Source organism: Amborella trichopoda, chromosome 9 (genome assembly GCF_054954075.1).
Source record: "Amborella trichopoda isolate Santa Cruz 75 chromosome 9, AtrichopodaSantaCruz75HAP2 v2.0, whole genome shotgun sequence".
Taxonomy (NCBI): Eukaryota; Viridiplantae; Streptophyta; class Magnoliopsida; order Amborellales; family Amborellaceae; genus Amborella; species Amborella trichopoda.
The window spans coordinates 57,689,431-57,708,328 of record NC_142344.1 but is presented as its reverse complement, the minus strand read 5'-3'; the positions used below and the strand labels follow the sequence as shown (position 1 = coordinate 57,708,328).

General features: G+C 38.4%; 1 protein-coding gene across 18 annotated transcripts; it reads left to right on the top strand.

Moving 5' to 3' along the window:
• Window positions 1–733: 733 nt before the first annotated feature.
• Window positions 734–18,222, top strand: LOC105421705 (uncharacterized). 18 transcript variants are annotated; one of them, XR_016040280.1, is made up of 13 exons: window positions 734–1,756; window positions 2,311–2,475; window positions 7,386–7,570; window positions 9,436–9,702; window positions 9,879–9,988; window positions 15,376–15,540; window positions 16,811–16,887; window positions 16,972–17,053; window positions 17,172–17,230; window positions 17,405–17,444; window positions 17,590–17,656; window positions 17,770–17,829; window positions 17,901–18,222. XR_016040280.1 is itself a non-coding variant. In XM_088846108.1 (13 exons), exons 9-13 carry the CDS (start codon window positions 17,223–17,225, stop codon window positions 17,968–17,970), a joined length of 240 nt encoding a protein of 79 aa, XP_088702234.1. In that variant the 5' UTR covers window positions 734–1,756; window positions 2,311–2,475; window positions 7,386–7,570; window positions 9,436–9,702; window positions 9,879–9,988; window positions 15,376–15,540; window positions 16,811–16,887; window positions 16,972–17,053; window positions 17,172–17,222; the 3' UTR covers window positions 17,971–18,222. The 18 variants fall into 18 exon arrangements, 7 of the variants coding, with proteins under 7 accessions (XP_088702234.1, XP_088702235.1, XP_088702232.1 ...); XR_016040281.1 differs by having other exon boundaries at window positions 16,811–16,891; XM_088846108.1 differs by having other exon boundaries at window positions 17,590–17,651.
• Window positions 18,223–18,898: the final 676 nt, after the last annotated feature.

The following is an 18,898-nucleotide window of genomic DNA, read 5'->3' as shown; positions in this document are numbered from 1 at the left end:
AGTGAAGAAAGTCAAGCCCCAAACACGAGAGCTTATGTACGTGGAAGTGTCTATCAATAGAAAATCTACTAAGGCCCGGGGCTACACACAACTTTGTGGCAGATCGAGAGGCACGCCGGCTGAACCTCAGTGAAGGTAATGGATGGTCTCTCAATAAAACCAAATACTTGCGGGCGTCGTTTAGCCTCCTCTCAAGGGAAGGGATGCCTTAACTTGCCACGCTTCCTCCCTCACTTGCCCCTGACAACGAAGCGAGAATTGAATTAATTACTCGTTTCAGTCAGCTTGCTCTCAAACTAGTCATACTCGAACCGACCTCATAGACACGATGAAACTCGATTCCTTGTTCGCCTCCTCCCCACCTGCTTTACTACTCCCTTGTTTGACCCATAACCCTCCCTCTTCGGTGGCAAAAATCATTATTGATCCACCTAATGCGAGATCTTGGAACCCAAATTTTAGGAGACTCTTAGTTGACCACAAGCTTCACCAATTTTTTAATCTCTAGGTCTTGCCCGATTGGATATTTTTTCTCCCACATGCAATGACAAAATTGTCTGATCCCCCTCTCCAACAGGTTCATTCACTGTTGCTTCATTTTACTGAAGCTTATACTCCCCTCCTTCTCCTCCCCTCTCGGCTTTTCCCTTTATAGCCACTAAGGCTTGGTGCTCCTTTTTGCCCTCAAAATCCAGCTTTTTACTTAGATAGCACTCCATCAAAGGGCTTTGACACTCAATCAACTAAGGCAAAGGGGTATCCCTTTTCCTAACAGATGCACCATGTGCCTCAAAGCTAAAGAAACCAATCAACATCTATTTCTAAATTGCGAGGTTGCCTTGGCCCTTTGGACCGACCTTCTTCTTCTATTCAAGTGGCTATGGGTCATTCCCCAATCGATCCCTCACCTCTTCTCCGTATGCCTTAGAATTCCTTGGAAAAATTCAAGAATTCTTCTATGGATAGCATCTATCTCAGCCCCTCTTTGGACCACTTGAATTGAGAGGTATAATTGGATCTTTAGTGAGGAGGGAGCCTCTACCTCAGCTGTTATTGAAAAAAGGTCACTTGTCACATTCTGGGCCCTAAAACCTCCCAAGCTTCTCCATCTTCTCCTTTTCGGATCTTCACCAAAATTGGCAAGCATTGCTGCACCTAAGTACCCACAGGATCCCTCAAGCTTCTTTATGAAGGACACCGGAACCCGGGGCCATCTGATGGCTGCTCTCTAGGCAACCAAGGCATTGGACGCCTGTTTAGGAATTCTGAAGCCGCGATCCTCCTTTCTTATGCCCTACCTATCGGAGTCAAGGACTCGACATTCGCTGAGGCCAAGTCTGTAGTCAAAGGACTCAGAAGATTTAACCATCATTGAAGCAAAAAGGTGTAGGTAGCAGGTATTCCAGCAACACTATCGCTTGAGCTTCTGACAATGCCCTCTGCCCTCGGTGACTAGATAACATTTTTGTCGAAATTGGCCACATTTGCAGCAGTATCCAAGTCTCTTGGAGACAGACTCATAGGATATGTAACACTGCGGCAGATGCAGTAGCAAGTGAGGGAGCAAGTCTCAACTATCCCAAGGGGAATTTGAACCCCCCTCAGCTCTCACCTCATTTTTGGATCCATTGCAAAGATTCTCGAACCCTCAAGGGTTCCTGTATAGGGCACCCTGTTTTGGGGATTGCCTAATTTTTGTTTGTAATTCTCTATACAATAAATACAAAAGTCAACTTCCTCATGGAATAAAAAGAAGGTTAGTTGACTAATGGAAAACATGTTGATTTATTGCATTTGGGTTTTATGCCTAGAGGATTCATTAGAAGGTTCATAACTTTTTAATACTAGATCTTTCTATTTGGTTTCTGTTCACCTTGAATTTGGTCTAATTTGGTTAGATGTTCATATTTCTGCCTCTTTTTGTCGATTTTTTATTTCTTGTGTGTTTGTTTGGTGTGTGGGGGGGCGGGGGAGGGTGTGTGTGTATAAGAGAGAGAGAGAGAGAGATTCATAGATGATAAGAATTGCATCTCAAGACGTTGATATTTTTGTTGACTTGGGATTTGATTTCTGCCCATAATATGATGGCAAACTGATGATAGAACATTTATGAGTATGAAACTTTGGGATTAGTCATTATTTTGAACAGGGACCACAAAAGTATAAATAGCCATTGAATATGGAAAATGAGACTTTATGTACTGTTTGTTTGCCTTTTGGTAGTTGCATTATAGATATTTGTTGTTTGTTTTTTTAAACAAGGTGGTTTCTCAGTTATCTCTATTATTAAATCAATTTAATTTTTTGTAGGTGGTAGAGCTGGGATTTACCCTATTAGCACTTGCTCATGTTTGACACAATGCCATGCTGGATGAAAAGAACAGTAAGTTATGCCAGCAGTGGAGGTCTGGCTATTCAAGCATTTCAAGCATATTTTCAGCTTTGCTACAGGAGGCTTGGTTGCTTGTTGTACAGGTACTATTTAATATTGTTATTCTATGTTGTTGATCCCCTTAGGCTGGAGGAATATCTAAATAATTGATTAAAGCTCAGTTCGTGAAATTGGGGAATTCTCTGTGTATTGTAGTCTCTGGGGGTATTTGCCATTATAAGTAATCTTGTAACCATTTCCTCTTATTCTTTCCATCCTACCATGTATGTATTTAAAGCACCTATTCATTATACATTCTCTCATATCCCAGTAGTAGGACCAAAATATATTTTTTAGATAAAATATAATGACCAAAATACCTTTTGAAACTTTCAGAGGTATTTTGGTTTCTTTATTTTATCAGAAATATTTGTTTAATATTTTTCGATAGTGCGAGTTTAATAGAGGATTGGACGTTCAAAATTTGGTGTCAAAATAGTTTATAGAAAAAAACTTAAAAATAAAATAGTGTAGAGACGTGAGGTATGTAAGGTTAGATAAGGGGAAGTATATAAGTTTTATGTTGTAGGGGAAGCATAGAAAGCTTGCCATTAACATAAACCTATGTTCATATGAAGCATATATGGCATTAGTAGTTATTTGGTTGGTAGCATGTAAATGTAAGAGATGTAAGAGAGAGAGAGAGAGAGAGAGAGAGAGAGAGAAAAGGAGAGAGTGTATGTATATTACAATCTGATTGTTTGCTTTGCCCTTGAAACGATTCTTTGTGGGTAAATAGGTTGAGTTAGACCTGACTCGACGAGGTCTAAGGGTCGACTTGGACCTGGGTCCTGGTCAACAAGAGTCGGATTATCAACTTTTTGTAAATCCAAAATGGAAGACCACACCATAACTACCACTGGGATTATGTCTTGTTTTAGTGAGTCTTGCTCTCCATTTCCTCTTCTTCTAGCAAATGTATAGAGGACTTTCTTAAATTCCAAGCAAATCACTTCGCTTCATCTCTCCCTCTCACCCGTTAATTCCTTCCAAATCACCGCGCTTCTCTCCCCCCCCCCCCTTATCTCTCTCTCTCTCTCTCTGAGCACAACTCCTCAAAATTAAAACAAGGAAGAAGCTCACTCCCTCCTACATGGGCTCCACTACACCGCTTTTGAGCCTTTCCATGCAAGCCTGGAGACCCGACAATGCTTTCAAATCCATAGGAAGAACATTTGTTGGCATCATCATAACTTCCACATTACCTCCCCCACCCCCGCCATAGATGCTTTATACCTCGGGGACAGCAAATGTAGAAATGCGGTCCCCACCACATGAAACAATTTTCTTTTAGATATCATAAAAAATAAATTTTCTTTCAAATAAGTCCAAATTTTAAACTCTTTTCTTGGCACTCAAGCAGTCAATCTCTCTAAAGCCCTCTGTTTCTCTCTGTTGGATTTCTGTGGCCATTAAAGGCCTTATAAGTGCACATAATTGATATCTGATATAATGAAACAAAGAACTCTAGTGGGAGTACGGTCATGAAGGACCAAGAAAATATGGTCATGCTAGACCGTGATAAGAAAATGCTATTTGCCAATACTCAGTCTTGGCTTGACGTGCTGGGCTAGTCGAGTTAGAAAACCCTATTACCTAGGCATGGAACAAAATTGATGAGTGTTTATGGGATATCTCTTGATGAGGTTGGAGTTGCCCAAGAGAGTGAGCCAATGGACTGTGACCCTTGTGTGAGATGGTCTTTAGAGACGAGGGCCAAAACCTCATCACTGATCCATCACATAGCATGTCCACCAATTCAAAAGTGAGAGGGAAGCCCAATCTAAAAGCACAACAAATTACATAATTCTAAATCTCCCAAATGGGGAGGGATCGTATCATGATCCCTTTACCTGCAAGTGCATATTTCTCATCATGGTCCACTTTGGGAATGGGAAGCTGCTTCCTCAATTCAGAGCGTTCATCAGCCTTTTTTATGAGACATCACGAGTGGCCATGGTGGTGGCATCATCAACTTCAACAACCAAAGAGTTGTTTGTGAGTTCATGAGGCTTCATCACATTGTGCTGCTGCTTCAAATGGACAGGGGACATAAGTGCAAGCTTTGGTGAGGAGAGATTTATGGCAACAGGAGAAAGAGAGATTTATGGCAACAGGAGGAGGAGGAGTCGACATTGGCATGCTCGAAGGTGTCCTTCCAGCTGCTGTATTTCTCTCCATCTGCATTGCATTCCATTGCAATCATAACAATACAAGTAGTTCATAAGCCAACACTTTGTTTGTTATAATAGGCATTACACAAAAACAAATTATTTAGGTGGGTACCAACCAACCTGTGCTAATCCATATCTTATATATGTCCGGAATGCCTCACTCGCATTCTGCAGCTGCAAAAATATATCAACCTGAAAGACCCAATGTTAAATGTCAATACTCAATAATATCCCTGCCTCCTTGCACGCTGAAATTGTCCCCAAACCTCAGTTCTAGTGGAGCAACACCTTGTTTGCACGACAGAGAGCAAGGAGGTATCAATTCTTAAGGTTTGTCCTGTGCAATTTAAACTACCCTTAAGCCGCCTTCCCCCACTCCCGCATGCATAGAGAAGAAACAAAGTTCCATTTCAGAAGACCAAAGCCCTCATTGGAGACATACATTTATTCTTCTTTTTGTTCCTCGTGAATCAGTCACTACGGCCATGATGCAAGTACGGGTACAACTGTGTGATCCGGTAAAGCTCATACAAGCCAATGGTGCATGTCTGCTTGTCACTGATTTTCTTGAAAACCTCAGCAAGCTCTTGCTGTACTCATGTAAAGAACAAAAAGATGCTGGGTAAGGAAGATCGGAGACAAATGACTTTTATTTCCAGTATAAGTTCCAAAGTTGAGATGGGACCTTCAATTGTGCATCTGTTGAATGTGTAGCAGGTGATGGCCCATTGTAAACAGAGTCACCCCACTGTGTTTTGCCAATAGGCCCTGATGGTGTCAGCATTCTAGCAGCTGCAAGAGTCTGTAGAAAGAAAAGAAAATCGGCTTAAAGATCCTGAATTCACATCATAGTGTTATAGCCAAAGAGGCAAGATATGGATAGTGGCGCCAATAAAGTTTATTAATAGATACAAAATCTTTACCTGGAGATTAAGGTTGATGTGTGCCAGTATAATTGGCTGAGGTTCCAAGTCTATAGAAACCATGGAGAGGTGACCCGTTATTGCAGTTCCCCGAAGCTTAACAAGCTTATGTAGAACAGTTTTAACCATGCGCACTTATGATATCGCAGTGCTACCCAGAAATAACTAACCACTTTGCTAAGCCAAATCTGTGTGTGCGTGTGTGAGAGAGAGAGGACACCCTTGCATGGGAAGATAAAAGGTGGATATAATTTGAATAAAAAATACCTTCCATGGATATATCTTGCACTTTCATCTTCCAAATGAAAATTTAGTTGTTAACTAACTATAAATGCAACTGAAGTTAAATAAACATTTAAGGAAGGTCCAAAAGTGTAGACTGTTTAGTAGGCATTGCAACAAATAAGTGATTTTCAAGCAATATGTTATAAGGGGCATATTTTAGTCCACATAAGCCTCCCAATATCGATGATATCTTTACACATGAACCCTAACTTTGCTCTCTCTCTTCAGGTTTCATATTTGTCACAATCTTTCAACTCCTTGCTGTCCGCCATCATCACTGCCAAAATAAACAAAGAACAGGAGAAAAGATATATAAATCATTATCAAGAATAATGTAAACACCAACATTCTAAATAAATGATGGGCTACAAGACTTGGATGCATCCAAGGTTCTGGGCTCATGTAGACACTAAGAATGTGACATACATGTCTAACACTATAGAAACTAAGATACTTTAATCGTTTAAAATCCCACCTCCCCACCCCTCTAATATATCTATGAATGTGTTGTATCTAGAAGGGGCTAAGTTGCGTTTCTGATATGTATATTGGTGTATGGCACTGACACTCTTGTAGTGATGTTCTTCAGAATCCACAGTTAACATGTTAGTCAAGTGCCATTATTTGAATTATGCAAAACAAGATAGAAAATCTAGGAGTGTAGCAGTGCTAGTATTAGGTATCCTACTCTAACAAGAAATTGTGATTGCTGTATTTCAAAAACCATGCAACAACTAGTTTTCAAATCAGGAACTATGCTCTCACAGGATATTTAGCTGTTTCAAACCCATCCTAAGAAAGCAGGGCACCTAGTCATTTTCTAAAACTACAAGTGGCAACCAAGAGTTTTTCAATAATATAAAGCAACAAATTGGAAATTTAAACTCATTTTCACGAAGAAAGAGTAATAAATTACCATGTTTTTACAAGTAAGCTCTGATCAATTGCTTCTGAGAACTCAAATTGGTGGTCTGCATCTACTGCCCAGCTGGTGAACCATGTAATTGCATGGAAACCTTCTTTGGATATCCCCATATTGTATAGAAATCATACATCTATATCAGAATAATGAAGAAAGTAACACTTTGAAGAAGCTTCTTCCAAAAACTGGCCATGATTCTTATTTGATGGTCACTAATTTTCTCTGAAAGCAAATGGGTACAGCTAGCAGTTGGACGAATATTGACTCCCAAAATACATATCCTTTTTCTTACATATTCCAGCCAATTGCCCAAAAGAACAGGGTTCCTAAATGAACTATCTTCACAAAATAGTTCAAGAAATAAATGAATCTATTAAAAAAATATAAAAAAAAAGAAGGAAAAACCAGCCATGAAATGAAGCAATTCATTCCTATAGGGAACTTAAAATTCTGGATCATTTCACATGAACTATGAACTATGCATATTTCACATTAACTGTGAACTGTGCACAATAAATTATGTATAATTTAATAGTGCTCTAAATGAACATTCAGATATTTCCATATTACATGTCCATGCATGTGCTTGTGTGAGCAATGATCCTATGATTTCATAGATTGCTAATTCTCTATGTGTGTATCTTTCACAGGATATATACAACATATACAAGAACCAGATTGTAAAGGATCATAGGTATTTGTATACTAACCAATAGGGGATTACTCATGTAAGATTTCCATTGGCAAAGATGATGACAGCATGTTACAAAGGAAACACCTCTCAGATTGCAATTGCCTCCTGGTCCATTATGTTGCTGAGTTGCAGCACCTTAAGGTAAAGTCTGCTAGCACAATTTAAATATGAAATAAAGAATGCATTGAATTACCGAAGCTAGTAATGCTGACAAAGTTATCTTCACATGCATTCCCTAGTTAATTATTGGGTGACAAACTAAATTTGCCAACCTGTGGCAGGACCACATAAATGTTTCCCAATTGCCAGGTAAGAAACACCCCTAAAAGTCTGCACAGCATTCAAGTCCAAATCATCAACTGCAATAGTTAAGTTATACATTAGATGCGCAAGGAGGATGTAAACTGACAGTATTCAATAAATACATGTATACATGTATTGCTAAATATTGTCTGCTTATCATGTTAACTGTGTTAGAAAACCAAATGAGCTCCCATTGAAAATAGCATTCATTAGTTTAATAGTGATTATGTATGGAACTCAAGGCCCCTGCAAGGTCCCCTGAGTGTCTTCCCAACATCCAACATGGGGGAATACACTTCACTGACATATACAAATGTATCATGTACAAAACAAAACTAGGAATCAATTGGGCTAGTAGGATTTCTATTTGCGCCTGGAGACTAAACTAGTGTTTGAATATTTTTGAGCTCACTAAATCTCTTGAGGTGTCTTCCCAACACGCATGGCATGCAGCCAATGCTATCGGGGATAGCCTCACCAAAGAGGGGCCTTCCCAAACAAATCTTGTAACCTTGGTCTAGTGGGCAGTCCCTTTTTTTTTTTTTTTTTGTAGAATTTTGTCCTTGTTCTTTATTAATTAACTGTATAAGAGTTTTGGTTTTACACTTGTTATAAGTAATCCAAAAGAGTAAATAAAGAAAAAAAGAATTCTTTGCTTTCCTTTGGAACTTGCATAATAGTTATAGTTGACTTTATCATTTGCCTGTTGTTCATGAAAATGGGAATGGATTTTGAAATAGTATTAATTTCTGGAATTATATCTTAGGTTTTGTAAAGAAATATTGATTTTACTTCTCGGAATGATCACGGGAAAAAGAAAAGCAAAGCAAAGACTAACATAGTTTGGAAGTAAAAAGATGCATTTTATCTGTTAGCAAAATGGCTAGAACTCCTTGAATATTTTGAGGCCCTCATTTCTATTAGACAAGCATTAAAATAATTAGTTTGTGTATTTTCTTTATCGGTGGATGGAGGCTGCAGTGATTATCTATATGGCCAGTAATTTCCAAGATGCTTTTTTTTTCTCTAAACAGCTTTTCTTAGATATATTTGACACTCAAGTTATCCTTGATTCCGTTATAGGTATCTATACTTTGTTAGCTGTCCAACTTCATATACCTCCTTATGAAGAGTATTTTCGTTCGCTACATTTTGATATACCACAAAATTTGTGTTGTTTTCTTATCTTACAAATTATCTTTATTTGAAAATGATATTTTTCATGAGCATTGTATGCTAGAAACATATCATGTTCATATTTTGCCTCTTTCTTTTCTGCAACCTTAATCAAAATTCTTTTATGGTGTATCTGTAGTGTCCTATTCAGTACTCATTCTTGGCTTTTTTAAGGGGAGAGAAAAGGCAAAAGGATAAATGAATGAAGAATTGTTTAGAGATGTACTAGTTGGAGAGTACTACATGCACTGGTACAGTGAAAGCATCCGTCAAAATAGGAAGGATAAACAAAATCACCTACGCCGCACTTGCTTTTCCTATGGTTTATGTCTTCTCTTTTTCTTGCCTTGTAATTCTAGGTGTGATATTTTACGTTATTAAGCATTGTTAGACTGGGAGAGCTGCATATTCTTTTCTTTTCTATTCTATTTTTGTTAAAAACAATTGTGGATGTCGTGGTGAAGACTCTCTCTTTCTCTCTCTCTCTCTCTCTCTCTCTCTCTCTCTCTCTCTCTCACATGGTTCAGGCCTCTGGGCATTTGGCCATCTGCTATGCCAACCCTCCGTCGACTGCGAATCTTCATTTTCTTTCGGAAAGTGTACCCGAGTTTCTTGCTATCCTAGTTTTACCCCATTCCATTATCACCCAAGACCCCTTTGCCATCCTTCACTCGTTGCCCCAATTCACGGCTCTGGTTTTGCTCGGATACTCATATGTTGGTAAACGTCTAGCAAAATGCAGCGCAGACAGCTTCCCCAAGCTTCAAATTCTACACCGAAGATGGAGGATTGGGGTTAGTTTTCGTCTCCTTGCTTTCCCTATGAACGAAGATGAACTGCAGTTGCAGTTAACATTTAATGTTTGGACTGAATTGATAGTTTGCATGCTTCAATATTATAATGCACTAACCATGGTATTGTTGGACCAAACCATGTGAATTATGAATGTTTGTTGTCATTGGATGTGTAGGATTATGTGCGTGCTCATGAGTGTTCTATGCTGATAGACGTCAATATTGTGTTAGGGGGTTTAAAGAAAAAATATTCAGTCCTTCGGAAGAAGATGAAACATAAAACTAGGTGATGAATGAAACTTTTCTCAATAATGCATATTTACCTTAGGAAATATTCTTTTCTATAAGTATTTTGTGGCATGGAATGAGAAACAGAGCATCAACATATGAACTTATGCAAATATAGGGCTCACTGGTTCTATGTGCATATGTTATTTGCTGATATGGGAGATGGAACCTTTATTCTTCCTTGTTGCTTATCCAAATCAGACCTCATAAGGGTGATATCTATCAATTTTAGAGTAGTATTTGTTTAAGTCTCTAGGACTGACAACATCTCTGTTAATTTTCAGTGGTTGTACCTTTTAAAATTCACAAGCCTCTGCCATTTATTGGTCTTTCTTTTAATAGGGATACTAGACTATAATGAATGTTTCTCCATGGAGAAAAAAGGACTATGAACTATGGCTTCATAGAGCTATGAGCTGTCCTTGGATGCGTTTGGTTCTGAGTTAGCCAATTCATTTGCCACTGTATTATCTTCTGAAAAATGTATTTAACAAGCTATTGAGAACTGGTCTTAGTTCTGCTAATCAATGTTTTAGAAAACGGTCCGCCAGGCGCCTAGGCGGCCTGGACCAAAAATCCGCCCGCCTAGACCCAGGCAACCCTACACGGGCAGATGTACCTGGGAGGGCGCCTAGGCAAGCGCCTAGGTGAGCTAGGCGGGCTAGAAATTTTTTGTTTTTTTTTTAAATTACGAGGCGCCCGAGGTTCTGGGCGCTGGGCGCTGGGCGCCAGGCAGGCCGCCTAAGGCTCGCCTAGCGATTTTTGAAACCTTGCTGCTAGTTCATTAGAAACTACTTATGGCTTTCCAAATTTTCTAGATCACAGTGGTAGTATCGAACTTTATAAAACTGATGGCTCATCTGCAGTTACCCCCATCTTACCACTGTTTTTGTTGGGTTTTGTGTGTGTGTGTGCGTGCGTGTATAGAGAGAGAGAGAGAGAGGATCTTGGTAAGGGCAATTGTTGAGAAAAGGGGAGAGAGAGAGAGAGAGAGAGGTACTCTATGAAGTAAAATGGGAGAGAATTTATGTATAACGATGTTTTCATAGGAGTTTGTCAAAAAAAATGCTATCTTTAGAGAGAGAATCTTGGTAGCAGCATAGATAAACTTGTGAGATGAGAGGTTCTTCTTTTGGAGTGAGGTTTAGGAAAGGGGAGATAGAATCAACGTGTAGGAGATAGAATATAGAAGAGAGTGGGTGAGACTTAGGTTGAAGCCAAGTTCTATAGGACTTTACTTATATTTAGAGATAAGAGAGAGAGAGAGAGAGAGAGAGAGAAAGAGAGAGAGAGAGAGAGAGAGAGGGGGAGAGGGAGAGGGAGGAAAGAGACAAATTGAAAGGACAAGCCCTTGGAATGTAAAATGCAGAGATTTTAGGGAAAGGGAGAAGTGATGGGTGCAATACGTTTGCTGGTTAGGAACTAAAGTCGGGTGCGGTAAGTTAGAAATTTTAGTTTACATTGGTCATCTTTTGGGAGATTTAATTTGAATGGGAATTATCCGTTGGATTTTATACATATCGAATTTAGTTGTCTTGAATTGATGGTATTAGGATAGAGATGCACACGCATTTCCAAGTTAAATAGTATCTAAGAAAAATATATTATCTATTTATTTTTTATCAAAACTTCCCTAATTGTAACATTCGTCAAACTCCAAAAGGCCTTGCAACAGACGAATGCACAAATTAAAGAGGCTTAGTACATAGTACTTGTTTTTAAAATTGACTTAGATTTATTGCTTTTTCATTTTTCTTGGTTGATGATCAGTTGTTCTTTCTTTTGTTTGTGACTAAGTAGATGATTTTCATGCATTTCAACTTGCTTGGATTTATCGCCTTTTCATTTTTCCTAGTTGAGGATATATTCTTCTTTCTTTTGTTTGGGACTAAGTAGATGATTTTCATTCATTTCAATTTCATTTCTACCAGTGCTTACAATAAAATTCGCCCTTCTTGGGCATAAATGCACAGCCAACTATTAAAAGTATTGGATATTTATCTCATTGGCTTGATTTAGAGGGATCTGCTATGAACTTTAATTATATGGGGGATACTATTTTCATAAGGAAAACTTACTTTGTATCTCAATTTAATGAAAGGGTGGCCCATGATTATCATCTTTTTTGGGTTATCTATGGTATTTATTATTTTGCATGAGAATTTGGTTTAATGAATGGGGACTTGCAAAATGGGAACTAGGTTTCACGAATGCTGATTTAATTGTATGGGGAATAGGGTATAAGTGTAGGTTGGTCATTGTATTTTGTTAGAGGTATTTTGGTCAAAATCAAGGGTCCACAAGGGGGTTTTAATGTACTGTACAGGCGCAGTTATTGATGTTATTTTGATTTATGGAATTGAAAGACATTCCCTCCTTCTTTGGCGTACTAGAGAAGGCCCCTACTTTGTGTAGAGGTGCAGCCCTACTTCGAGTAGTGACGTGGTTAGGGCTGGAAAGGCCCTTGTTCCTTTCCCTTTCTTGATGGTGATCTAAGATGTTTCCCTCTTGTTGATCGACAGGCATGATCGACAGGTTGTTGTTGTTGAATCGGTCTCGGATATCTCCTTTATGGGTGTTGGTTTTGCACCGCTGTGCGTTAAAATTGGGGTTTTGCAATCAACCGACAAGCACATAAACTGTTATGAGAACAACTCAAGGACATGGTCGTTGTATGTTTGATGAAGTTATTGTGATATCCTCGATTCATCCACTTAAACATGCTAGAACTGCCTAATTTCAGCAATTTACACTCATTGAAATTGCCTCAGTTCAGCGGCAAGTTGCTAAGTACAGTGATAATTTGATGAGATAAGGGTTTCTCTATGGTCCGTCTATTTAAGACCACAAAAAAAATTATGCTCGCACAACGAGATTACCTCTCCTCAGGTTATGAGGTGAATTATAACTACAATTGGATACAGATCCGCCTTTGTCATGAACGACCAAACATCATTTAAAGCGGGTTGGCTTCACCTCATCCACCAAATCCTCAAATCTCCTTTGATTTGACCTTTTTTACATCCCTCGTACACCACTTGCTCAATTCTCATCAGATCATTTTATTCCCTCACAGATAACTTTGTCACCACCACATCCATGAACTTGACCTCTCTAAACGCCATCGAGCAAACTTGCAGCAAATGCTCATGCGCTTTGGGAACGGGTCTGCTCTAATACCAGATGGTATGGTGGAAAGAAAAAAGAGAAATAGAAAAATCAAAGATCGAATTGATTGAATAACAGGAAGCTTACGATTCAAGCTTCTAGCTCTCTGGTGAAACCAGGATTTTGAACAAAATGATATCTAAGTCTGAAAGCAAAACCCTGAATACGACCACTATTTATAATAAAAGATCTTACTTAAATTCCAAGTAATCCTTATTCTAATTGAAAAAAAAGAAGTCTTGATTACAACAAAATTTTTGATAACATTTTTACCCTTGATAAAATAAATATTTCCATAATAACTCTTAACTAGCTTAATCAAGCATTGATGTTGAGGCCTATCCAGCCTGTTCACCAATTGGCTTCATGCCCAAGCCCTCAATCAAGCCTATCCTTAGCCATATATTCCACCCCTCGGCCTACCTCTTCACCCTTAATTCCACCTCAACCTCCTTTCCCCCCTGGCTATCATTTTTTCCACATTCCCCCTCTGAAGGTCCCCTCCCCCCTCTGCTACCGTACAATCTCAGTGAAGAGCATCCTTCTCCCCCACCCACACATCTTTCCCTCCCCTTTGATAACCCCTCTTCCTCCTATTCCTCGGAATCTTGTTCACCGGTCTCTGTGGACTCTAGCTCTGTGGATGCAAAGCCCAAGGCAATCCTCACGAGATCCTTTTAGTGATGGGCTTCCTGTTCAACAACCCTCATGAAGCCTTTGAAGCCTTCATCAATACTGATAGCGAATCTAGACGCCAGTGTAAGTTGAAGAATGTCAAAGGTAAGGCTCCTGCCACCAATTCGAGAGCATCCTGGGAGCTTTCCAAACTATTTCAAAGTAAGATACGAGAAAAGAGAACCTTCAGCTAAGGTCCTCCCTCTCTCTCCCAAATTTAGAATATTTGGGGTTTTCCCTTGCCAGTGGTTAGCTCTGGATGCAATAGGACCTTCTGGCGGTATTTGGGTCCTCTAGTACCCATCTCAACATGCCTTAGTTGCCTCTCACATTGTCAAGTTCTCTATCACAGTGACCCTAGCTAGGATCACAGATTTCCTCCATTGAAAGTGCATTGTGGTCTATGGACACATCAAAGCGTGTGAGACTGGCCTGCCATGTCAATAAAAAATCCTAATTCTTTTATTCCCTCTTTCACAAGCATGCACATGGACAAACAAACATTTATATTATTTGATCACATCCGCACCCACTGACTCACCATGCTTCAGATGGTAATGAAATCCAATAAACAACTCCTAATCAGACGAGGGGTGCTCCATCATGATAAATTCATGCTTGGTATCACGCTATTGAAGGTTTACTCGAGTACTTCTACTTCTGGATTCTAGAACAACTAAAACTAGCTATACTAATATATAATGTCCTCTGATGTCATTTCACATATACTTGAAACAGGCTTCGTAAGATTTGTTTCTTGTTGATCAGTTTTCTTTAGAAATCTCTACTAATGACCGAGTGCAAAAGATATGAGTAAGAGATATCTCAAAAAGATCTAAGGACATTAGATGATCTCTCTTGTTACCTTATTCTTTTCCTCACGAAATCATGGGGTAGACCCTATCTTGGCTGGAGCATTATGAAAAAGCTTGTGACTGATAGATTTATTACATGAATAATCGCTTTGTCAGACTACAGTGGAGAATTATGATGCATGTGGATTTATTTTGTTTGGGTTTTATGCCTAGAGGATTCATAAGAAGATTCAAAACTTTTTGCTACATGATCCATCTATTTGGTTTCATTTCACCTAGAATTTGGTCAAATTTGGTTAGTTGTTCATATTTCTCCCTCTTATTGTGTGTGTGTTTGTGAGAGAGATAGATAGATAAATAGACAGATAGAGAGAGAGCGAGAGAGAGAGAGAGAGAGAGATTCATAGATGATATGAATTGCATCCTAAGACGCAAATAATTTTGTTGACCTGGGATTCGATTCATGCCCATAATCGGATGGCAACCTGCCAATGGAACATTTGGTAGTATGAAACGTTGGGATTAGCGACCACAAAAGTATAAATAGCCATTGAATATGGAAAATGCAACTTTGTATACTATTTGTTTGCCTTTGCTGGTTGCATTATAGATATTTGTTGTTTGTTTTGTTAAACAAGATGGTTTCTCTGGCAGTTAACTTTTTCTTAAAAAAAACAAGATGGTTTCTCAGTTACCTCTATTGTTAAATCCATGTAATTTTTTGCAGGTGGTAGAGATGGGATTTACGCTAGTAGTATTGGCTCATATTTGGGACAATTCTGTGCCGGATGAAAAGACCAGTATGTTATGCCAAGTGTGGAGGTCTTGTTGTTCAACCATTGCATGCATGTTTTCAGCTCTGCTTCAGGAAGCTTGGTTGCGTGCTGTACAGGTACTATTTTATATTGTTATTGGATATTTTTTATCCCCTTAGGCTGGAGGAATATCCAAATAACTGGTTAGAGCTCGATTTTTGAAATTGGGATATTCTCTGTGTGCTGTAGTCTTTGGTGGTATGTGCCATTATAAGTAATCTTGTAACGATTTCTCACCATTTCCGCTTAGTTTTACTGTCCTTTTATAGATTTGTTTCAAGCACCTCATTCATTATACATTCTCCTTTTTCTCCTATATATGCATAGTAATTTTCAAATTTTGAGTACTTGTTACTCACATGGTTTAACGAGTGAACAGTATATATGCTTATTTTATGTAATTTTGACTCTCTTTTTTCATGTATCCCCTGCAAAATTACTAATCTTGAATTTTCTGCATCACGAACATGCATAGTTTAGTATTTCACCCCCATCATGATGCATGGAGGACATGTCCATCTTCGATGCCATTAAAGAAGTTGTTCATTTGCATAGAGGGTGTAGAGTTGTCAGCCCCACCTGCACCTCCTATTTCCAAGCGTTCAATAATCGAAGGCATCGATGCATTTATCAGCGAGGCTATGGAAGGATACCATGCTGAAACATGGAGAGCTTGCTTCTGTGCACATGTTTTGCTCCATTTGCCAAGGTTCTCATTTGAAACTGAAGGAACTAAGCAGGCATTAGCAATTGTTTTTTGTAAAGCTTCATTTTCACATTCTCTTGACATTAGAAGCAAGCCAGTGGCTTTGAGGAAACCCTTTTTGCTGGTTATTGCTGCTCGTTATATATATTGCCCTGGTTATATAAAAAAGGTTTTGGAGAAGGATGAGGATGAAGGTCTCACTGGGTGGGTCTCACTGTGGAGTCAGGAGAATCTAAACTTTTCTATTTTCTTTTCATTAATGGACGTTCTTGTCCTAAAAAATCTGATCTCATGTTGTATTGTGTAGACATGTGAAATGGATTGCTTGGGCAATGTAGCGTTTGGCATGTCATTGTGGCATGAACAATCGTAGCCATCAATTTGAATCAAACAGCTAAGAAGTGGGGTCACGTATAACTTCTATGTTGTTTGGGTCACACATAAAACTTTCCCTATCCATTTTCACTTGGTTTGTTGAATTAATAGAATAAATCCTTTGTGTTATTATAATAAACTTCATTCGCGGGCAATTAAATCTTCCTTTGTTGAAAACTGACTTCCATGTTACTATGGTTTTCTTAGTTTTCTTAATGATAGCGATATCATTATTGTCTCATTATGCATTTTCCTTTGATTGCAAGAGGAACTTGTTGATAGCAGTAAGCATTGGGATGACTTGGAGGAAGAGGAGGAACATATGGAAGAAGAGGAATTGGAGGCCAGTATCCAATCAGATGCCAGCCTCTCTCTCTCTCTCTCTCACTGCTGTATTAATAAATTGAGTTTTTTAAGTTCCCCACAGTACACCAACTGGTGTGAAGGCACCTGACGTCATTGATCTTCGAAAGCAATAAAGGAAAGAGCCAGGGAAGCCTCTTTACCAAGTAAGTACATCGAAAGATTTTGGGCCCTATCTTCCAGTGAGCTACATTATTGGTCATCTTTTGATTTTCATTTTATTCTTGTGGAGTCCAACACTCTATTTCTCTTGTTCCAAATAAGGTACTCGAGGAGAAGGAAGAAAGGATTGCACCAGAAACCTTACTCAGAACAATGCACATGTACGTCTACACCTTAACTAGCTGCTTATCTGACTATCATTTTCATGAATTTTAGGACTTCTTTTGTGCAGTTTCTTATTTCTCATTGTGTGAGTTTTTTTTTTTCCTTTTTGAGAGAGGGTTTATCATAGGGAAACTCTTGATTAGCATTTGAGAACTTTTTTCCTTGGACAGGAATGTGCTTGGGGCAATGGATAAAACTGGTCCTAAAAGGGTAAACAGATTTATTCTTTTGTATGTTGGTGTTGCTCTGAAGCACTTAATGATTTGTTGGCTAGATTTATATATGAAATTCTTTCGACCTCTTTTCAATTATCCTCTGCATTTTGTCATACTGATTCTAGATGATCTTTACCCAGGTTGAGCTACTATTAGGACAAAGTGAATTAAAGGCTTTGGATGATGTTACTTTCGCAGCAAAGTAAGGTATTTTTTTTTATAATAGGAGGCCAGATTCTTGATGTGTTGTTTGATGCATGCATACAAAGTTTTATACATAGTTATTCATTAATGGGTGACATGGTTTATGTATGAGGAAGCAAGGGAAGAAGAGAAGTCATGAAATCAACGCGAAGAACTTCAGTGACCTGGTGGCAGAGGTTTGTTCCGAGTGCATTCTAGAGTGTTCACTTTTCTTTTCTTTTTTGTTAATTTTTTGAACTCTATGTAGGCTAAGAAAAAGAGGAAGCGCAAGATGTAGGAAAAAGGAAGGGAAGGCAAAGAAGGATTTCAAGTTTTAAACACAAAGCTATACATCAAATTCGCATAGCATGAATGCTCCCCCTCGCTCATTGGATATATTCTGTTTGGTGAATATATTGTGAACTATGAAATTCAAAGGATCTGACACATTGAAAGTTCTTATTGACATGTAAAATGTGAAGTTCTTTGGTCAATCTTGGGCCATCTTGGTTCGATTAATGAATAGTTGTACTATTGAGGTAGGAGTGATGTTTAAAAGGAATTTGATTAGTGAATCCATTTTGAGATCATCGATGAATCTTAACTGCGCCTGAACTTGGTGGAAAGTTAGAAGTGGTTTTATTTTCTTTAGGGAAGCCAGGACCTATATAAAGCATGAATTTCTCAAGGTTCGCCTGTGTGATGTTCTTGTTTTTATGTTTTGCTTCTTATTTTGTGTCAACGAGCCACAAACACGACCTAAAGGAGCATTATTATCAGCATAAGAAATGTCCATTGTTGGCATGAATTAACTGGGTGCGTGCCATAATTACCGACCCAAGGAATAATTAAATATCGGCATATCAAAATTTTGGTAATAAATCGGTTTTATTTTAAAAGGTTGGAGGAAAAAATCGGTTAAAAAATATGGATCACCAAAAAAAAAGGTCACTTGTAGAATAGTGAATATTTGGGATTGGTTAAAAAAATGTAGTGAAAAAATCAGATATGTAAAGATCATAGTTGGTAAGTCTCCCATTTAAAACACGATTTTTTCAATAAATCTCCGATTTTTTTAAATCCGTAAAAAACTCTTAGTTTTTCAAAAGATCTTCAAAAAATCGTTTTTTTTTAATAGTGCAGATATAAATTTGCATTTTATCTTCTCTAAAAAAAAACTTAATCCCTGTAACTTTATTTATTTATTAATTTAATATTATTTATATTTGGTGTAAAGATAAGTAAAGTAACAATGAGTAAATTAAA